This window comes from Phyllostomus hastatus, unplaced genomic scaffold (assembly GCF_019186645.2).
Source record: "Phyllostomus hastatus isolate PE091 unplaced genomic scaffold, TTU_PhHast_1.1 phas_scaffold_555, whole genome shotgun sequence".
NCBI classification, from domain to species: domain Eukaryota; kingdom Metazoa; phylum Chordata; class Mammalia; order Chiroptera; family Phyllostomidae; genus Phyllostomus; species Phyllostomus hastatus.
Window position 1 is genome coordinate 1837464 of NW_025334036.1, and position 21952 is coordinate 1859415.

At 55.8% G+C, this 21952-nt stretch overlaps 1 protein-coding gene across 1 annotated transcript in view; it reads right to left on the reverse strand.

The window, feature by feature from the left end:
• The window catches only part of EFL1 (elongation factor like GTPase 1), a 55258-nt gene that overhangs the window by 12993 nt on the left and 20313 nt on the right, over positions 1-21952 (reverse strand). Inside the window, exon 16 of the mRNA XM_045825039.1 lies at positions 533-664. Coding sequence (XP_045680995.1) covers positions 533-664 — 132 coding nt within the window. The remainder of the gene's footprint in view (positions 1-532; positions 665-21952) is intronic.

Consider the following 21952-nt stretch of genomic DNA (forward strand, 5'->3'; position numbering starts at 1 on the left):
TGATTACAGGCAGAACAAGCACAAGGCAGAGGTCAGCAAGGACAATGGCTGCCACCACTGCAAGACTACGACAGAGCCTTAAAAGACCCCCCCCCCAAAAAAAAGGTAAACACTTAAACCTGCCCCTTCACGATAAGGGGGACAGTGTATCAACAGGCAAAGAAGAAAGTTTTTCAGAAAAGACCTGGGATGTGGAGACAATGCTCACACGACACACACACTGGGCGGTCAGAACAGGGCTCCCGTCCCGGGCTGGGGAGCTGGGACGGCCCGGCCCCTGCCCCCGGGCGGGGCACAGTCCCCTCAGCGAGCAGGGGCGTCCGAAGAGGCCGGGCTCCCCACACAGAGGGGAGAAGCCCCCCGCAGGGCCGGGGCCGTGGGGCCTCCCGGCTGGGGGGGCCACGCCCACTGCCTGTCCGCAGGAGGACTCGCGGAGCCCGGCCGAAGTGGACGGCGAGGAAGCCAGGCTCGAATGCACGCGTTTCGTAAGTGTCGGGGATACCAGGTGCTTTTAAAAACGAGGTCGTCTTACTTGGGTGTTTCGGCTCCACGGCGACCCTCACGATGGGGGTGGCCTCGAAGGTGAGCGGGACGAAGGGCGGGCAGGCGGGCGAGCTGCACAGGGTGGCGGACTTGAGCACGACGTCCTGGAGGCCCCCTATCCCTGCGGGGGGCGGGGCGGAGATCCACAGGTCAGCGAGAGACGGTAACTTCTAAACTTACAGTGGAAAAATGAGAGCGTCAACCCCACACACACGTCACAGGAAAAACACTACGAAATGTTGCAAGGAACGAGGCAGAGCTGAGTGGAGGTTCGGGACCCCTGGATGCTATCTAACTGCTGCTAAACACACAGAAACTCTGCTGGTTTTTGTTCTCCCAAGGTGCACATCCGGTTCCGATAAACCAGGCCAACACACACCAATTCCGACCACAGAAATGACCCTGTCCAGATACATGTGTCTGAACATACTGTAATTATTTCTAATTACAACTCCTAGTTTTTAAAACATATCAGGTCCTATGCAGCCATCAGCCAGGGGCCTGGAGTGGGGAGGGGCGGACTGATACTCTTCTAACGGCGTAGGGTCAGGAGCTCCACACCAACACCAAATTTTAGGTCTCTTAGTTGCCTTTAGCCCTATGCAAGTAGGTCCACAAAAGACGTTATTTCATTAGAAATTTGTCTTCATCCGATTAAAGGGTGCACCTGTCTTTGAGGAGATGGGAGCAGAGAGAACGCCCCGGAAGACAGAAGAAGGGGCACCCTGAGCCTCGCATCCAGGGTGAGAGCAGACACACTTGCGGGCAAACTAAGGAGCACAGGCAAAGGCCCCTTCTGTGCCCTGGGGTCCAGGGGAAGTTGGGGAAGGCTCGAAGGGGAGAATGACTGACTGACTGCTTCAGGAACGGGGGACACAGGACAGAAGGACACGGACACTCAATCAGCATCTGCCTCTGCAGCTGGGCTCAGAGCGACTCAGGACAGGCAGTAACTGCGCCACCTTCGGGTGACGAGTGGACGTGAAGGAACAGGGGGGTGGGATGCCCCCCAGCTGAACCTCCAGCTGGGTGGAGACGCGGAAGCACAGCCGACATGCACGCCTGGGAGGCGCTGCAGACTCGGTCCCTCTCAGTCTGAGCGAGCACACAGCGTGGCTGGCGCCCCTCTAAGGCCCCGCCGCCTGCTCCCAGAACTCACCACCTCATCACCTGCAGGGGCAGCTCCGACGGCAGGAAAACCCTCCGTCACGCTGAAACCCGCCCCCCCACCTGTACCCACGCCCGGCTCAGCTCTCCAGGGACCACAGAAAACACGCTGCTTGTGCCTCGACGGACCGCCCTCTGGACGCTGGAGGCCTCCGTCAGCCCCTCCAGCCTTTCTGAGCCTCGCACGCAGCCCCGTTAGCCCCTCCACCTGTCCAGCTCACGACAGGGTTTCCAGACCTTCCGGTGCGGGGGGCCTCTTCACACGGGAGTCTCACCTCCGGGCCCCGGGCCTCCAGCTGACTGCCGTGCCCCCTGGGCCGGCACGCGGAGAGGCCTGTGCGGGGCTGAACCGGGTCTGCCCGCGTTTCCACCCAGTCTACCCGATGTAGCGATGCAGCGTCTCCCACGAACGAGGCCAGGGGTTAGGAAAACCCCGCCGTCAGTGCTCCCTCTCCAACCCCATCCGTCCTGCTTCTGCCCCCTGGCCGACGTGCACTCCCTGCACACGCGGCACGCGGTTTCAGGGAAAGCCAGGGCTGGCCTCTCCTCCCTGTCACCGGGGGCGCGGGCTGCGGGGGGTCAGCATACGCCCAGCACCGTCTCCTTGCACCGGGATCACACGACTGTTCAGATCACCGGCTCTGTTCTTGCTATTTGCACAGATGCCTTGAGCTGTGAACACGATTATAGTTCCCCTAAAAACGATCAAAGAAAAAAAAGTCAGTACCACAGCACTCCAAGTCAAGAGGAAGAAGTAAAAAGCCACGTCACTATTTTTACTTATCTTAAAAGACACTGAAAACCTAAGCAAGAGACCACTACAAATTTTTTTTCCTGGTGAATCACAAGACAATGATTTAAAGTCACTTTAAGAATTTCTCTACAGACTATTAGATATTAGGTGTACCACCTGAAACTGACACAAAGCAGTTTAAACAAGCCTTCTGTCTTCCAGACGCTGTGGTCGGGCGCGATTCTGAGGAAAGAGCAGTGTGCTCCCGGCCACGCCATCCCGACGCTGTGAGTGTTCTCACTCTGCTGTGTCCCCCCTCTGCTGGCCCGCACGACCACATGCTACAGGAGTGCCCATACACTCTTTCGTCTGTTTACTTCCCCTTCAGCTGCTTTAGTAACAATTACAACAATCAGGGGGATGCTTCCTCCCTACCAAACACATTTGCTGAAACACCTCTCGGCCGGGAAGGGGGGGCCGGAGGAGGAACACGCTCCCCCGGGGCGGGGGGGCCGTGTCGGACCTTCCGGAGGAGCAGTGGTTTGTGTCCGGCTGCAGATGCCCGACCCACGTCCACGTCCTCTCTGGTCCCGGCTCCTCTCCCCACGAGCACAGCCAGACACATAGGCGCGTGGGCCGCAGCTCACCCAGCAGGGGACGCCCCCCCTCCCGCGGGCACGCGCGGGCCCCGGCCAGGCTGCGCGCCACATGCACCCCTCCAACGCTTCCTGACCCGACCCCGGCGTGTTGTGAACACGGTCAGGCCAGAATGTTCTCCGGGCTCCCTCTCTCGAATGTCTCCCTTCAAGGCGCATCTTTTACCGCAGGAAACTAAAAATATCGTGTGGGGCCTGAGAGACGGACGGGTGGCCTTCCGCTGGCCACTTTTTTTTATTCCCAATCCGGCCTGTATGCACCACGGGCTGCATCGGCCCAGGACGGGGTCCCGCTGGCAGGCAGAGACGGAAAAGTCACGACTGGAGTGTGACCCCGCTTCCTGGGAGGGGCCTGCTCCCTGTCTGGACAGAACAGCTCCGCTGCCTCGAGGAAAGCGTGGATCCATAAAGCACACTTTCACTGCAGATACAAAAACTTTACTGAGATTTAAAAAAAAAACAAAACTCTTTGTGGATTAAATATGTGAATCCTCTAGCTAGAATACGGTCTTCTAATGACCCAAGTTTTATTTCAAGCCAACTTGGACATCACTACACCCAGGAACCACCAGCCTGTTCACTGTGACACACACACACACACACACACACGTATTTCAGTGCAGGCTTCCAGGGCGGTGGGGATCTAAAACCCCGGGGTGCGGAAGCCCCCTTCTGTGCTGGGTCCGTCGGTCCTCGCGTGCTGAGGAGGCCAGTGTCCTCTGGCCCTTGTTTCACGCCCTCCTTCTGCGTCCTCCACAGAAACATGGGTTCTGCCTGGGACTGCGCTGAGAGGGGTCAGGGAACCCGTGCACTCGTGCACGCTGTGACTCCTGTCGCGGAGACAGGCAGGCAGGTGGGCACATGAACACGAAACGGGCCTCTCCCAGCCCGCTGGGCTAGCCACGTACCAACGTGCAGGCAGGACAGGGGGCACTCTCCCAGGGTTCCCGCGGGCGGCCCGAGCCCCGGGTCCGCGGTGAGCACTCGCCGGAAGGAGGGGCAGTGGCGGTGGTTGTCTGACTCCTGGATGCGCTAACCAACTCGGAGGAGTTTTTCTTCGGTGCGTGGGCCGAGCCGCGCATTCGCTCTGCGTGCGCTGCTGACCAGGGGGCCATAGAGAAGGCCACGGTGACTGCTCCGAGGCACGAGCTCGTGTTTGTAACCAGACCCCACCACGAATGCCGCATCCGGGGCCACTGACTGAAATGTACAGTTCTTACAGTAACGCGTTGTTTTACGTGATGCTCCTTCAAGATGTGCGTTCCAATCCAAGTGATTCAAGTAAACGTGAAACGTAAAAAGTTTAGTGCCTTAAGAAGGATAGAATGCCTAGTATAGTTTGAAGCAACGCTGAAAATTTAGGATTTTATAAAAGAAAAGAGGTACGGCTTTACACAATGAGGAAATTATAACCGGATTTCTTCTGCCTTTAAACTGGAACTATTTCCAGATAGAAACAGGGCGCAGGGTCACCTCCGGATGCAACGACACCGGGCTCCCAGTGCACGGAGGGGCTGATGGGACGGCCGAGGAGGGAAGACTGAGGAGCACCAGGCTGAGCGGCACCGGTGAGGACGGCACCTCGAACGGCGAGCTTCCTCTGCCGGCAGCGGATCCGGCGAGAGAACACAGCAAGGGCCCGTGAGGAGCGCCCTTCTGGGAGAGCCACACGATGCAGACAGCACACGCCCAGGCGGTGAGCTGGTGAGCGGGGGTCCGCGAGGTCGCAGAGCACCGGGAATGAGCGAGGGCCGGGAGACATACGGGTCGGACGACGGAAATCACGAAGAGGCCACGGTGGCAGAAAGGAGGGGCTGTTCGGTACACGGCACTGAAACAATTAGCAAATAAAGTGGAAAAAATGGTACAATTTCATCTGTACCATACGCCATCTAGAAAAATAAATCTCACGTGGACCAAAGACCTAAACGCGAAACACGGAACCTGGAGGCTCGCGGCGTGAGATGACACCGTAAGACCGCAGATCAGCAGATCCGACTGCACCCTAAACACTACGACTAAAGTGCCATAAACTAAGTCAGAAGTTACACAGTAGACACCTTCCACGTGTGCAGGACACACAGACCTAAGCGTATAAGCACAATAATACATATAAACTAGTAGAAATCAGTGAAAAAGGCAGGCAACCCAGGAGGAATTTAAGCAGAGAATATAAGCAGTTTCAAGAAAAGACACGAAAAGGAAGCCCTACGCAATCAAAACAACATACAAAAAGGAATCTTAATCTAAGTAAAGAGAAGGTAAACAGTGAGATGATGTTTTACACCAGTGATACAGGCGGCAGTCTGGAGAAACCACGGTACGTGCAGGTGTGCGCCAGGTGTGTGCAGACGGAGACACAGGTCCTGCGTGTGGAGAGGGAACAAAAGCTGTCACAGCCACGTGTGTTCAGCCACACATGCCCAGACGGTGCAGCGCCCCTTGAAGAGCCCCAGCGGTGTGTCTCAGAACAGTACCGAGCCCGGGCACAGCGGTGGATGGACAGTGGTCACCAGGGCATGGCACAACTCTCGTGCCGTGGCCCCGGGCGACCTGGGGACCGGCGGGGCACTGCTGGCCGGGGCCCACTGCTGGCTGGGGCCCACTGCTGGCCGGGGCCCACTCTAGTGTTCCGTAGGAAGGGCCGGGGCCAGTGCCCTGCAGTGTGAGGACGCGGCCCACACAAACAACTCCCCGAAGACGCTCGGCTTTGAAGCATCCTTCAGCTGGACAGACTCGTGTGTGATGGTCTGACCCTGCGTCCAAACCCACTCCAGTAACAAAGTGTTCCTGCAGTTCAGTGCGCACCGCCTGCGCAGCAACGCTGTCCTGGAAACGAGCTGGGCTCCGTTTCCCCGCCAGTGCCACGCCCGCGTCTCGCTGCACGGGCAGCTGCCGCGTCCACGGCGGCCGCAAGCGTCTGGCCTGACCAGGCTGTCCAGTCCAGCCAAACCAAACACTCCCATACGGCAACGGACCTGGTTTCACCACACACCATGTCCCTTCTGTTTATCCCTGTAACCCAGTTAAGGTGCTGTACCGATGTTCTTGAAGTCAGGTGGGCAGCGAGCTACCTTTCGGTTCCACTGCTAGGTGGATGCTCGCTGTATTACATGCTATTCTTATGATTCTAAAACAACCCTTTTAAGCCAGAAGCTCAAAGACGCCTTTCTGTGACCTCTGTGCCTTGAATGCCTGCACTGTTGGATTCCTCGACAATAAACCCTGGGATTACGCTGCAGATGCATGGCATCTACCTTCATCAGTTTAGGCCCTAAGAACTGAAACTGTGCTCTCACCTCCGAACCGCCAGCCCTGGACTCGCTGGGCCCAGGGTCCGCACAGGGAGTCTCGGGTTCCTATCTGATAGGCGGCCGGAATGTTTCTGCAGGTTAACCAAGGTCCTGAGAGGGAGCAGTCTGACGGCCTCGGCTCCACGGAAAGACCCGGATCTCCAGATCCACCCGCAGGCCCAGCCCGGCCGGCACGAGGCTGCCCTGCATTGCTGACTCCGCCCCGTCGTGTCCTTGCCATTTGGAAGGAACACTTCTCTGCTGGTTAACGTTCCCCTCCAAGTCACGTGGGGAATTACGGAACCTGGAGGGAGCTACAGAACCTTGTGGTCTGAAGTGTCAGGACTTGAGAAGAATTCCTGGGCTTCCTAGGGCTATGTCAGCAGGTTATCTGCTGACGAGGTGCGTTTACAGAGCTGTGCTGAGCACCACAGAGGACATGGGGGCGAAGGACCCCAAGACTCCACACCCCATTTTTCTGGCCTTTTGTTATACTGTGAGTGCTGCTGAAGCAGTTTACAAACCCAGTCACATTTCTGCTGCTAATATATTCCAACCCCCGAGCCCCGCAGCCTGAGATCTCCGAGACCCTGCCCACGCGTCTGCATCCTGATGCGGCGGCTACCAGGGCCCGGAGACAGCTCACGTGCTGTCAGAACCAACGGAAGAAATGTGACTCCTGAGGGGAAAAGTAACAATATTAGAATGTTACCTAAATTTTAAGCAAACATAGGTCATTTTAATTCAAGCCAATACTCTTGCCACTGCACGCCTGTGCAGAGCAGCAGCTTTCCAGGCGGCTCTGTTCTCTCGGACCGGTCGTTCCACCGATCACAGAAGTAGGAATTAAACAGCCACCGGCTGATTTTGATATGTTGCCATCATTTTAAGTATCAGTAGGGTTTGATGTTACAGAAGTGATGGGTCTTTTTTTTTAATTTATTTATTTTTAGAGAGAGGAAGGAGGGAGAAAGAGAGAGAGAGAGAAACATCAGTGTGCAGTTGCTAGGGGCCATGGCCTGCAACCCAGGCATGTGCCCTGACTAGGAATTGAACCTGCGACACTTTGGTTCGCAGCCCGCACTCAATCCACTGAGCTACGCCAGCCAGGCAGAAGTGATGGATCTTAATGTTTAATAGTATGAACGCTCAGCTGGTCATTACTGGTGTTGTAAGGCGATCAAACTCTTCACTGAGGACAAAGGAGCTGGTGTTAGGCGGCTGTATTAATGGGGACACCAACTAAAGACGGGGCCCCGGAGTGACTCATCCATGCTCCTTCGCTATCCTCTTGTGAAACGACAGATGAATGAATTTCTACACTGTAGCAATTTTTAGTAATAAGAACATCCTAAATGCCCAGTGATAGAAGACTGTGTAACTAGCTAAATGAAATACCACAGAGCCACAATAAATTAAATTTTGAAGACTACTTCAGCACAGATGAAGCAGAATATAAAATTCTTTGCAAGTAGGATTATGTATAAAAAAAGAAAAATGTGACTAAAAATTAAAATGGTAATAGTGTTAGTGTTGACACTGCGAATGATTATTTTAAAATAATTAGCAGGAAGGTTAACTCAGAAAGCAGGACAAACTGTAATATATCAAACCAGGGACTTCTCTGAAGAACATACAAAAAGTGTCTACAAACAATACAAAAGAGGCAGAGAATATTAAAAAAGTGAGAAAAGACAGGGATTTCATAAATAAGTAAAAAAAATAAACTATGGTGAACTAATAAATGAAAAGGCGCTGAACTCCACTGAGCATCAAGGGAACCAACATAAAACACTCCACACACGTACACACACCACCCCATCGAGTAAGAACAAAGAGTGCTGCAGCAAAGACGGAGAAACAGAACTCTGAGAGGCTCCTGGAAGCACAAACTGTAACACTCACCAAGCTGGAACATGAACCTACTGGATGACACGGCCAGAAACGCGCACAAATGCTCAGCCAGAGACGAGCGTGCTCCAAGCAACAGCAGTTACAGCAGCTGAACACGGGACACCATCTGACTGTTCGCCGAGAGGAGAGCGGACGCACGGCGGCAGGCACACGACGAGGCACAGAGAGCGGACTCGTCACAGCCGTGTGCAGGGGCCCGGGAGCCCCCCGGCTGGGACGCTTAGGGGCTGAGGGGCAGAGGCCCGACCTGCAGGGTCTGCTCTCCAGGGTCCAGCTCACACAGCGCTCAGGAACAGGAAGAATGACTACGAAGTGCGAGTCTGCCTGGGGGGGCGCAGGGAGCCGGCGGCACTACCTCGAAGCCTGCGTGGCCGGCTCCCGGCAGGCCAGCAGTGTTCCGCCGCTGCTCGTAACACGGGAGCGTGTTCGGTTCACAAAACTCCTGTCAAGCTCTGGCGCAAGATTTGCATCCTTTTTTATGTGCCTATTATGCATCAATAAAGATGTGCTTAAAAATGTTATCGGACACAAATTGCATGGCTATGTGAAGTGCTTCTGAGTCTTTTAGAGATGCCATTTCCTGCAGCTAATAAAGACAAACCATTTCAGAGCCTTTAAAAATCGGGCAGCACAAGAGCACGCGGCTTGTCTCCTTGTCCCTCTCCCTCCACACCAGCCAGGAGGTAACCCACGAAGGTGTCTTTCGTGGCAGCGCCCCTACGCGGGCTCTTCCGAACGTGTCCGTCCTTGGACGAACCACTTCCTCATTCAGACGGGCCCCGCCCGCCTCCTCCTGGCTGCTCGCCCCGGCCCACTCCCCAGTGCGGGACCCCGCGGGGGTCTCTGAGTGGAGAAATGCTGCTGCTTCTGTGTGCCGCGCTGTCGGAGGGTCGTGGACACTGACTGCGACCCCAGTGCCTCTCGGAGGTCAGCTCTCCCAGGTCTTACTCTCCCCAAGGTCTCGGTCCGGCGGGCAACTGGGCCGGGCCGGAGGGCAAACCAAGGAACCCCACCACTCCTCCCTCTGGAAGCCAACGCTTAGAGACTGGCCTTCTCGGACACGTCTGGTCGCCTGTTCCTCCAGAGCAGCTTCCTCGCCGGAGGCACCTCCGTCACCTTCAAGGGCCCGTTCCACCAACTGTCCAGCTCGGCACCGCGTCTGAGCCCCTGGAAGGTGATCCAGTCCGGGCTGACGCCGATCTCTGCCGCTGCGTGAGTCGCTCCTCTCCACTGAGAGCCCAGCTCGTGGGGTTTGGCCCAGCAGAGGGGGGACACTTCCCCGCACACTCAGGAAGTGGGGGGAAAGCCTTCAGGGGGACGGGGGAGCAGGCGTCCAGGTCCAACAGCACATCAGGCTGGTAAGTGCCTCGTCTGGAGAGCCACCTCTGAAACAGCCTCTTTTTCAGTTAACACCAAGGGGCTTGAACTTGAGAGTCTTGCACACCTTTACAGCTCGCTTATAAAACAGCACCGTCCCCGACTGAGGACAGAAACACAGAACGTGAGCGCCGGCAAGTCCCCAGAGCCCGTCCACGTCGCAGACGAGGGATCTGAGGGGCGCAGCGGGGACGCCCGGTCCCAGGTCACAACCCCGGCCATTCGGAGGAGGCCCGGTGTCCCTGACCCCCAGGTCGGGGCTTCTTCCTCTGCGCCATGCTTCCCCGGTGTGCCCCCGGTGAGACGTATGTTTCCAAGGTAGATAAATAATCGTGGTATTTACGTGCCCTTCCGGAACCGCTGCACTCTCCCTCACGAGCCTCTCCTCCGCTGCAGGAAGAGGGGAGACGCCACGACTGGGGGAGGAGGAAGGACGAGGGGCAGGGTCCTGCAGAGCTGGTCAGACACAGGAGGGGGCGCAGCCCGTGGGGAGGACTCCTCAGCGGTAGCCCCTGCAGACCCCAGGGCCTGTGCCCAGGACGCCCCGCCCAGAGGGGCGGAGCAGCCAGCCGCACGAGGAGACCAGGCGAGTGCTGGCGGTTTCAGCCCAGCCTCTGCCCCGTGCTGGCGACATTCAGAATCTCAGCTGCCGGCGATTTTTTTCTTTTTCTTAATTTCCTTTAGGTATGTATGAGTTGAATTTTTGTTATTAATTTTGCTTTTATTATCCTCTTTTCATTTCAGAAGACAGGTATTATGATGAATTAAGCAAGACAGTGGCATGGACAGAAAAGTTCACCGCCCCCTCCTTGCTCCCAATAAACACGCCTCTCGCTGTTTAGTGCGTATTGTCCACCCAAACAAAACGCATTCACGTCACTTCTCAACCCGTTGGGGGTTTTCATCTTGGCCGCCTGTGCGAGGCAGAGGTGTGACTTTAACTTTTTTATTTTTGGAAACAGGCGACCTGAAGTCCTAGCTCTACGAACGGGGGCGGGGGCGCACACGGAAAAACCAGCGCGCAGGAGTCCTAAGAACCGCGTGTCTTCGGCGGGGGCACCACGCGTGGGTGGCTCGCAGAACCCGCACCGGCCTTGTCTCCGAGAGGCCGGCGACGGGGGTCTGACTTAAAGACGGGCCTCCCGTCCTGCACCGAAGCCCTTCCCCCACGTTAGTGCAGCCCGGGGAGACGAAGGTCTCCTTCAGTGTCTTCAGCAGAACGGAGGAATGACGACGCACCCCACTCCTCCGGCTGATCTCGGCCCCAAGTCCTCAGACGAGAAACCCGACGACCCTCTGCTCCCACGACCGCACGTTGTCTCGGTTGCGGACTGTTACGCCACACCTGGCCCAACAACCCCTTCCCTGTCACACCGAGGGACTCGACCTTTTCACCTTCTTCCTTACAATCAATCCACCTGGCTTCCCGTCACTTCCAAATGTGGTGGGGCGCCCCGCAACGACACGGAGGACCTGGAAGGTCCCCAGCAGGTCTCCGAGCCGGAGACAGCTTGGGAGGCACGAGAAAGCGCTACGGGATGCCTGTCTGCGCGAGCTCGGGCAGCCTCCTGTCCATCCCACTTCAGAGTCTGGGCTTATTCTGTCCAGGCGGCTGGTCCCACCGGGAGTGTGTGTGGCTGGGCCCTGACTCGGAGGCAACGGTCACCGACAGGGCGGCAGGGCAGCCCCTTCTCAGGGAGAAGACGCACCGAGGTCAGTAACCCCCACCTCCATCGGGAAAGTGAGCTCACTGCCTCCCAGGTCAACCTGATCGCGGGGTCTTGTCTTTTCCACGTTAGAGTAACTTTTTATTAGGATATTTTTAAAGACTTTATTTATTTTTAGAGAAGGGAAGGGAGGGAAAAAGAGAGACAGAAACATCAATGTGTGTTTGCCTCTCATGCACCCCTTACTGGGGAATCTGGCCAGCAGCCCCGGCATGTGCCTAACAGATGTGCCCTGACTGGGAATCGAACCTCGATCCTTTGGTTCACAGACTGGTGCTCAATCCACTGAGCCGCACCAGCCAGGGCTGGAATAACTTTTAAAAAGCTAACTTATGCCCCTAAACTGCTCCGAAGCTGCTGCAAATACATGTTAACAGCCCGGGTCTGCACTTTCCGGTGCCTCTGCCGAGCCCTGCGCACACCAGGGGCGTCGCCCACTGCTCGGAGTCCTGTGTGGCCCGGCTGCAGGTCTCTGCGGAGTGACGCAGCCGTCACACCTCTCCTGGTGCACGTGTGCAATGACGACTTTCCTAACAACACCAGAGGCACAATAACTGGATCCAGAGGAATCACTGACCACGGACTGTAAGCCTGAGCCCCTCCCCTCAGCCGCTGCTCCGGCCTGCTTCGCGTCCCTCCTCGCCCCTCCGAGGTCCTGGCAGGCTGCGGCTGCAGGGAAAGGAAACCAGAACCACGGGGATAAGAGCGTGACCGGCTCAAGCCACCCTCGAAAGGCGAGCCCCTCATTAATAACAGGCACCGCTCGGGCACTCTGCTCGCGGGCTCGGAAGATAACCTGACGTGGTTCTCCTGGGCAGACTTCCAGTTTTCAGGGGATCCTGCGCTTGGCTTGTTTCCGTGCTGCCGCAGCGCCTCCCTGAGAAACTCAACCCGCTGCCGGCCGACCCTGTTCCCAAACAGGGAACGCAGGGCCTACTGTGAGCCCGGTGACGGTATTCAGGCTGGCTGAAAACTCAGCACCTCAGAGCCGCAGAGTAAATGCTCCTGGACCATCCTGGAAACGTTCGTTATTGCCACATTTCTTCCAGCTCCCTCCGCGAGATCTGGGGAGGGCGGGTGCACTCGTCACCACGTCTGTTCTCCTCGGCCTGTGGTGTCTGACGAGAGGTCTCCCCCAAGCAGTCCCATCACTTTTGGGTTATGTGGGTGTTTTCCTTTGGAAATGATGTCTCTCTCCGTACGTCCGCCGAGTCTTCCATGTTCGCCCGGAGAGAGGGAAGTGGCCCCGTGTGCTCCGTGAGGGACGCGGTGACGGGGAGCTGCGCCAGGGCGCGCGCGGGCTTCTTTTCAGCTTCTTTTCTCGTCTTCTCCAGACGCGGAGGCTCAACCTCAGAGTCACCGGACATTCCTGCGCCTCCGTCGCCCGCACGGTGTGGGAAAGGACCGGCAGCGGGGCGAGAGCAGGGACTTCACTTCTGTCTCCAGTCATGTCATTTCATGTCTTTTTTTTCTTAAAGATAGTATTGATTTATTTTTAGAGAGGGGGAAAGGGAGAAAGAAAAGGAGAGAAACGTCAACGTGTGGTTGCCTCTTGCACGCCCCCTACCGGGGACCTGAACTGGCCTGCAACCCAGGCATGTGCCCTGACTGGGAATCGAACCAGCGACCCTTTGGGTTCACAGGCCGGCACTCAATCCACTGAGCCACACCAGCCAGGGCTCCATGTCTTAAGTAATGTAAGCATCAACACTGACTTACTAGTGGGGTGTGTGTGTGTAAATGAGCTTTAATGCCTATAGAACGTTTCTGAAAAGGTACATTATTAAGTCACAAGCAAAACTCGCAACACATTCTCCAAAACATACACTGCAGAACTATTACTTCACTTTCTGATTCCCCTTAATCTTTTCCATCCTGGTTTGCAGTCCTAATGTGGCCAAAAAGAGGGCTTTTTCTGTGATGGAAATTACTTAAAATTCACTTCTATCAACTCAGGTATTTAAGAAAAACTGACAGTTTTCTTCACACTATCTTTTCTGCTTAGCTACAGCCACACCTTTTGCTATACATTCATTAACCACACCTCAATAAATTATATATATTACAAAAACAAAGAGCAACAAAAACAAGTTGATTTCATTGGAGCTACTCATTTCCAAGAACATTACTTAAAGCAGTAGAGTCTTCTTTTATAGAAAATCAAGTTTAAAGTTTCACTATTCATCGAAAACACCTGGAAATGATTTGAGGGTTTTCAAAGTCACTCTTCTAATAGGTATTACTTCCAACCTAACCATTACTGGCCTTTGAAATACAGAAGCTAAAAGCAAACTGGACAGATCAAATGCTACAGATAAAAGCACTGGGAAAAGCACACAGCGCTATAAAAACAGAAGGCGGTGGCATTAGAAATGGACTTGGACGAGCAATCCCAAGCTCGTTCATTTCAGCGACTCCCTCACGTCGCGGGCGAGGGCAGAAACCAGGGCGACTCGAACCCAGACCCAGCTGCACCTCCACCGGGGTCCTTTCAGGCCAGCGGGCTCTCATCCAACTCCCCTCCACCCCCCCAAAGGGTTAGAGGCGGACAGAGAGGCTCTGGGCAGCGCCCCCGCTCTTCGCGCGGGGCTGTCGCGCTCGCTTTCTGAAAGGACGTTTGAAAACTGTGTAACCAGACCTGAAAGTGACTCTCCAGGCCTCGCGTGTAGTCGCTCTGACAAAGACGAGCTTTGTGTTTGTGGCAAAGTTACAATCTCTGGCTGTAGCTAAATAGCTGGTGATAAAACAGTCGCAGAGACGAGGGAAAGTCCTCGGGAGAACTGATGAAGGGATTCACGGCAGGAATACACTTGAAAAGACGTCAGGAGCAAAGACTGCCCGCGGGCGGAGCCTGCGCACCCACCCTGTGCCTTGCCGCCCCACGCCGCCACGCGGGCTGAGCTCCAGGCCCGGCTGCCGCCGGCCGGCACCGAACCCCTAACCGCCCAGGGTTAATCTGACAGAACGGGCGAAAGGGAAGACTGCTGCTGTGTGTGCGTGTGCTCCACGGAGAACACCTACGGGAGGGCACAAGCTGATCTGGCTGCAAAGATGAGGCTTCCATTTCCGACATTTCTCTATTGTTCAGATTTTTACTATAAGCATGTTTTACTTTTGAAATCCAAATGAGTAAAATCAAAGCAAAGACTTATTGGCTAAATTTGCCAACAAAGAGTGGGTGTTATTTTTAAAGCACAAAACTATTCAAATTAAATATGCATATGTGTATGTGTGTAATAACTACAGTCTTCCAAAACTGGGTTTGGTCAGTGGTGCTGTCGGGGCGGCTGCACGCTCAGCCCGGCCCAGTCCCGGCTCCCCTGACCTGAGGGACCTACCTCCTCAGACTAGACAGAAGTTCAACGTCACTCCGTGAAGCCAAACCGTGTCCTAGGACTGGTTCCGGAAACATCTCCCGGGCACCCACTCAGCTCAGAGCGCACCAGAGACGCCATCAGAGGCATGAGGAGGGTGAGGGCGTTGACGGGGTCACAGGCCGTCCTGTTCTCTGACCCCCCCCAGTCCCGGCCTCAGAATCTGAAACTGGGTGAGGTACACGGAAGAAAACAGCAAGCAAAATACAAAAAAATACTCTAAGCAAATCTACCGGCTTGATAAATTTTAAAGTAAATTTAAATGTGGTCATGATGTGTAGGTTTTTGAAATATTTTCATATCATTTAGAGTTAGAATCAACGTATGCAATTTATCTATTAACTATACCAGTAAACTAACACTTTCTTGTTTTTGTTTTTTTGTCACATTTTAACATAAGTTTAACACACCTGGCTTCAGTTATAAACTTGTCTAACCCCATAAAGGGATTTGTTTTTCAAACTCAGTATCCAAAATGTGGGTAAATTAGGCTTATGAACAAAATCAAGCTTTTGTGGGCAGAGCAAGTCTGGAAAACACTGGAAGCTACTCAGAAAACCGGTCCTGTAACAGCCCTGAGCGGGACTGCGTCGTGGGCCTCACAGGCTCGTATGGCCCGGAGGCCGCGGCTGGGCACAGCTGTGCTGGCGGGCCCACATCCGGGCAGCCGGGGCCAGCTGCACCCGAGAGAGACGCACGGCCTCGCTGTCGCCTCCCAGTGGCCACTCGAATGCAGGCCCACAGGAGACACCAGTGCCCGCCCGGCAAGCACAGTGAGCATCAGACGCAACAGAGCAGCGCGTGGCCGGTGCTTACACGCGGGAAGTTCATGCTCCTGGTACAAGCTGGACCTCCATTCCACGTCCTGATCTGCAGCCCCCACCCTCCCCACACGCACTCTGGAAACGACACACGAGCCAACTAGTGAGTGACTGCAACGGCATCTCCCAGACACGCCACACGCTCTTCGTCCTGCCCAGAATCCCATTCCCCTCTGCCCACAAGGGGCGCCGGGGAGGGCACAGCAGCCCAGCCTCTGTCTCTTCACCCCCACCCACGCTGGGACGTGAGGCCTGGGGACGTGCACCCGCTGCATCCAGGGCCCGGGCTGGGCTGCACAGACAGGCCCAAAGACGGGCAGTGCCTGCCCCCAGGGTGCAGAGACACCAACCGAGAGCACGAGCAGCACCACGGAACCCGTGTTCTGAGAGCGAGGGGCAAAAAGCGCACGGAACTCGCAGGAAGGAGCCAGGAGTCCCCCCGGGAGCAGCTGGGCTGCCGACAGGGCGGGGGCGGCGGGGGGTGGGGGGTCTGAGCCCGGGCTGTGCAGGCAGCGCAGGGAAAAAGGGCACTTGGGAAGAAGAGACAGCATGTTCTGAGACGCAGAGGTATGAAAGCCCCGATGTAGTCCCCGTGGGTGGGAACGTAAATTGGTTTATCCACTATAGAAACAGTATGAAGGTTCCTGAAAAAAAGTAAAAACAACGAAAATAGGGCCCAGCGGTTCCAGTTCTGCATGCATAACCCAACAAACAGACACACCATTTCAAAGGGTGTGTGCCCCCCAGGTGCACTGCACCACTCTCACAGCTGGACACGGACACTGAGTGTCCATCAACAACTGAATGCACAATGAGGCTGTCACACACACACGCATGCATGCACACACACACGCATGCACGCACGCACACACACACACACACAACGGAGTACTACTGTTCAGCCACGACACAGAGGGAAAGCCCGCCCTGTGCAATGGCACGGACAGACCTTGAGGGCATCGCGCTCAGTGCAGGACACCAGGCAAACACAAATGCTGTCTGTCACCATTTACACGTGGGGTCTGAACAAGCCAAGCCCACAGACACAGAGAGCAGGAGGGCGGTCACCGGAGGCTGGCGGGGTGGGACGCTGGGGACGTGCTGTGTCAGGGTGCCACCTGGCACACTGGCAGAGACACCCGGGGGCTGCACGCCCAGCATGGCGACTGTAAGCAACGAGCACTGTGTCACGCACGTCCGGGTCGCTCGGTCTCACTGCTCTCGTCACGAGAAAGGACTGACGGTGACCGCGGGGCGTGACGGGGTGCCACTACCGCCCCAGTCCCATGACGTTCCAAACGTAAATGCACCAAATCGTCGAACCCTGCCCCTTGAACTCACACAAGGTTCTACGCCAATTACATCTCAATAAAAACAACTCTTTGAAAGTCCCGACGTGTGCAAGAGCAGTGAGAAGCGAGGCAGCCAGGCCGTGGGGCCTGGGCTCCTCGGAAGTGATACCAGCGACAAGGAGGTGCGGGGGGCCCCCGGGAGGAGTTTCTCCGTGGGGGGGGTGGGGGGCTGGGGGCGGGGGTGCCTCCCCGTCTCGGCTCTGTACGGTGTCCCTTTCCATGCTGGGTGGAACTGACGCTTCCTCATGGCTCGGCAGCTTCTCCCGTCTCCCTCCGGAGCGGAGCCAAGCCAGCTCTGCCCGCCCCCCGTCCTTCCCATCGGCTTCCCTCCGGAAGGAAGACAGCTCCAGTTCCAGACCCCGCTGCCCGAGCTCAGAGAAAACCCGGCCTCCCTGAGACTCGGGTTCCCCTTTTCACAGGGGGAAGGGGCTGGACCGCACGACCTGCAAAACTCGGGGACTCGAGACGCAGAAGGTAAAAAGTAGCATGTTTTCATTCTGACAGCCACGGAAAGGGGGGAGAATCCGTAACGGCGGTTTCTGAAATAACCTCCGCTACACAACTGTACAGAACACACAATCCAGCTAACACGGAATGGCTGGGCTAGTCATCAGTTGTGTAAGTCAAAAACGTCTCGGTTTTCAACCAAATCAGGGTCGCAAATTTCAACTCCAGCTGGTTGTGCGGCTTAAGTGAGAACACACACAGAAGCGACTCCCCGCACACCTGGCACGCAGCACACCTATGTGAAAGCGGATTCAGTCGAGTTGAGGCGTCTCTCAAGTGAATTCGTAAGCGTGGCATCCTTGGTATCCGTTAACGAAAGATATGCAAATATGACGACAGCATGTAAACCGCTTGGAAAATGAAATTTCATAATTGTCGTTTTGGAAAAAATTGAAGGCTTGTGGCTCAAAGAAAAACAACTGTTAGACAATAAACCTGCTGCTTCTGCAGAGACCTGGAGGGAGACGTTCCCCTCTCGACCCCACTGCCACCCCCGGGGGGGGGGGGGCGGGGCTTTGCCTCCGATTCGAAAAGCCTGTCTGGTTTCTCGCGGCCACTCCAGAGTCAAAGAAGAAGGGGGTGTACACACAGTGGAGGAATAACAACTCCTCTTACTGCAGCTCTGCACTTAAACCAACCGACCCAAGTCCTTTGAAATATGATCGTCAATGCAATTACGCGTTGAGCGGCCGTAAATTAACAGGCAGTCAACTGGGAGACATAAAACAAACCTTGTGACAACGTGCTTCTAACTGCACGGGCGAGCAGGACGTTACTGGTACTTTATATTCTGCTTCACTGCCCACGAAGAGGCATATATTTCCATAATAATGCTTCTTCCAAGTAGAAACCACCTAAGGAGTTACAACTCCTTTTCCAAGATGAAGAGGAAACCAAAGGGAAAAAAATACACAACCGAAACAATGCCCTAGTATTCGGAGGAGAGCTGGGAGGGGCAGGAGAGAGAAAGGGCCAAAACAAACTAAAGTGACGGCTTTGAAGTCGCTCCTCAGGTCTGAGCAGCAAGCTACGCTCACATCTCAGTGTCCCCGTTTCCACGAATCAGACACCTCCAAACGCCCAGTAATAAGGACCGCCTGCCTGCCGCGTGCAGGACTCCGGGCTGGGCACGGGGTCGGGCCGGGTCTCCAGAGCAGTCCTGCCTGAGTCAACGAAGTTCCGCTCGCGGCGCAAACAGCCCACTCAGCACCCACGTGCCCCTCAGCCCACGGCTGAGCATCTTAGCAAACGTGGAGGTGAGGGTTCGGTTACAGATGTCACACGTGGGCTCCCGCAGGCGCTCCCAGGGACGCCGTCTCCGTTCTGTTCTCAGACGGGCCGGAACCTGCGGGGAAGGCCGCCCCCTTGTGGTCGTCGGGGCGCAGCCGCGGTCCTGGCTCAGGCTGGCCGGCTGCGCGGCCTTCCATCACCTGCACAGGCGGGCAGGGCGGCTTCAGAGGTCAGACTCAGGCAGCCGCTCAACCTCTGCCCGGAATCAAGGCCGGTGACCGTGAGGGTCACGGCTTGTGCTTCCAGAGAACGCGGCGCGAGGACGCGGCAGCTGCCTGGGCCTCCGGGGGCACGGCCACGCAGCCGGTCCCTCAGCTTTCTCAGAGCTGCTGCCTGCGAGGGGAGCTGTCTGGAGGGGCGGAGTGGCACTCTTCCTGTCCGGTGGCTTTCTGAATGTCACTCCACAGACAGAGAGGCAGAGAGGACCCTGAGGACAGCGGGCAATCACAGGCGACAAGAAAACCTCAGTCTCGGGCAGTGGGGAGGGTCCTGACAAACCAGCCACGAGAGAAGGGAGGCCGCACAGACCACCTGGCCCAACCTCACTGCCTGACGGCACAGGCTCAGGTGTGGGAACTCCCGCGGGAGGGGCCCGCCTGCCAGAGACCGCCCGCCAGAGGTCTCAGCGGGAACACCCAGCGCTGGTCCTCACACGAGAGGCGGCCGTACTCGCGGGAACCTAACCATGTGGGCAGGTAGCACAGAAGCACACACCCACCAGCGTGCACAGACGGGTGAGCGAACGACCATACTGCAAGAGCAGGCAAACACGGGGCTGTCTTCTCAGAGCAGACACCACCTGACACCACGTGTGAAAACCAGCGCATCGTTGTGTTTCTTTCAAGAGACTTTGGATCCCGAGGAAGGAAGGCTCATCAAAAACGCCGATACCCACCCTGGCCTCTCCCGCGTCCCTCCACTCCCAAACCTCAAGTGAAACGTCCAAAGAAAAAGGTACACAGGGTAAGAGAAGATCTTCTCCAAACGCCGAGAACTCTGAACAATGGAACTGGAGTGAAGGTCCCCCAGGCACACCAGGATGAACTTACGCTGCTGAGAAAGCAGCTGGTCTCCCAGAAGCCCGAAGAAGAGACCCCGGACCTCACAAACACCCCGGAGCAAGGGGGCCAAGGGCGCAAGGTTCTGTGACAGAAGCACCCTTGGCCGCTGCTGCGGCTCAGGCCCGCACAGCAGAGGACCTTCCGTGAAAATGAGAAAGCGTCTTCCTGGAAGAGATTGGTACTGGTCCGGCTTTAATGATCTGAGATGACTCGGCAGTGACAAGAGTTACGGAACACAGAACACTCGAAGAACACCGCAAGAAAGAGCACCACTGCCAGAGCACGGGCCAGGGCGCAGGAGAGGTAAAGACAAAGGACCAGTGGGGCTCAGGCTCCCGGGCATCACGCCCTGGAGACCGTGGCACGAAATCTCAGCCTCTGGAGCAGCAGGCGCCTGAGCCCTGCCTCCCCTGGGAAGCACTCCTCACTGCGAGGAGCACGAAGGGGCTTCCGGTGACTCCTGGGGACAACGCTGGCCGGGGGAAGCCCAGGGCAACGCTCTCCTCTGGAACAGACCAGAACTAGGAAGCAGCAGCCGAGGCTCAGAATGCCTCTGCCTCTCTGGCATCGCATGGCCTCGCCTTCTGCCGCCCCGGGCACCTGTGTGCCCGCCGAGCGCCCGGGACACGCGGAGGGGAGGCGGCGGCGGCGGCTAGCTGCAGGCGCGGCGTGAGCGAGACACAGAACCGACCTCCAGCGGCGACGTCACCTTGGCTCTGGGGCCCTGGACAGTGTTACTGCACTAAAATGTCACTGCGCGGATGGCCTTTCGTGAGGAACACGCGGGCTGAATTGCTCTCACCAACGAAACTCCAGAATGTTTATAATGAAAACCAAATGTGTTCACTTCTTTTAAAACAATGTTTCCCACACTTTCTAACATCCTTCAAAATGCCTAAGGGTGTCTTAAACTCTGCAGAAATACACGAGGAACACTAGGTAGCTCTGGCTATCCCTATGCTCTGCCCGAGAGCCAGAAGCAATGGAATGCAAAGACTTAAAAGGTAAAATGTGTCTGCCTTGCCCTGGCTGGTGTGGCTCAGTGGACTGAGTGCCAGCCTGAGAACCAAAGGGTTGCTGGTTCGGTTCCCAGTCAGGGCACATGCCTGGGTTGCGTGCCAGGTGCCCAGTAGGGGGCATTCAAGAGGGAACCAATCAATGTTTCTTTAGCACACCGACGTTTCTCTCCCTTTCTCCCTCCCTTCCCCCCTCTATAAAAATAAATGAAGTCTTTTTAAAAAATGTATATCTCATTTGCAAGAAGATAATCACTCTTGAATATGAACTAGTAGTATCTGACATAAAATAAGCCCTAATATTTGTTAACTCTGATATTATTATAATCAATATTAATACTAGTCTCCATGCAAATGAACTGGATGATTAATCTGAAATGATTATCTGTGAGAACACAAAGTACCAAAATCAACATAAACGAAAAATAAAAAGAACCTCAGAGGGATAACAACTGATTATAACTTTATCAAATCACAACCCTGACAACCAACCAGGAAAAGCTGGTTTCATGGCTGTTGACACCCCATTTCTTACAGACCAGAAAACTGTGCCATTTAAACTGTCCCGCAGATTAAACAACAGCAAAAACCACGCCCTCACTTGTTGTTTCACGCAATTCCAGCAATACTGACCCCTGACCTCCACAAATATAAAATAGATTAAAAAAAACCGACGAATCAGGCAAACTTACACTTTATGTAAAGAGTTCTCCACAAACTGAGCTCACTGCTGCGGCAACACACTGACATACCCTCAGCACAGAGTGTGTCCCTGGAAGACGCCGCCGGTTTGCTGCCAGAAGAAGCACCAACACGATCCGCAGAGGACGTGGGCCAGAAGAAAGACACACGTGTCCCCTGAAAGACGTGGGGGGGGACCCCGTGATGGAGCTCGACACCTACACGCACGTTCACGGTCGATCCGGAAACCAGAAAGAGGGGGGGCTCTCTGTTGTACCGTGCACGCTGTCCAGACCGGGCCTCAGGGAGGCACACACCAGAGGACGCGGGGGCTCCCGCAGCGTGAGGGAGGGGGCGCCGTCGTCCCACCATGGCTCCGCGCTGCCCTGGAGTGACAGCGACAGCACGTGCGCCCGGACGAAAGGTGCAGACACGGAGAG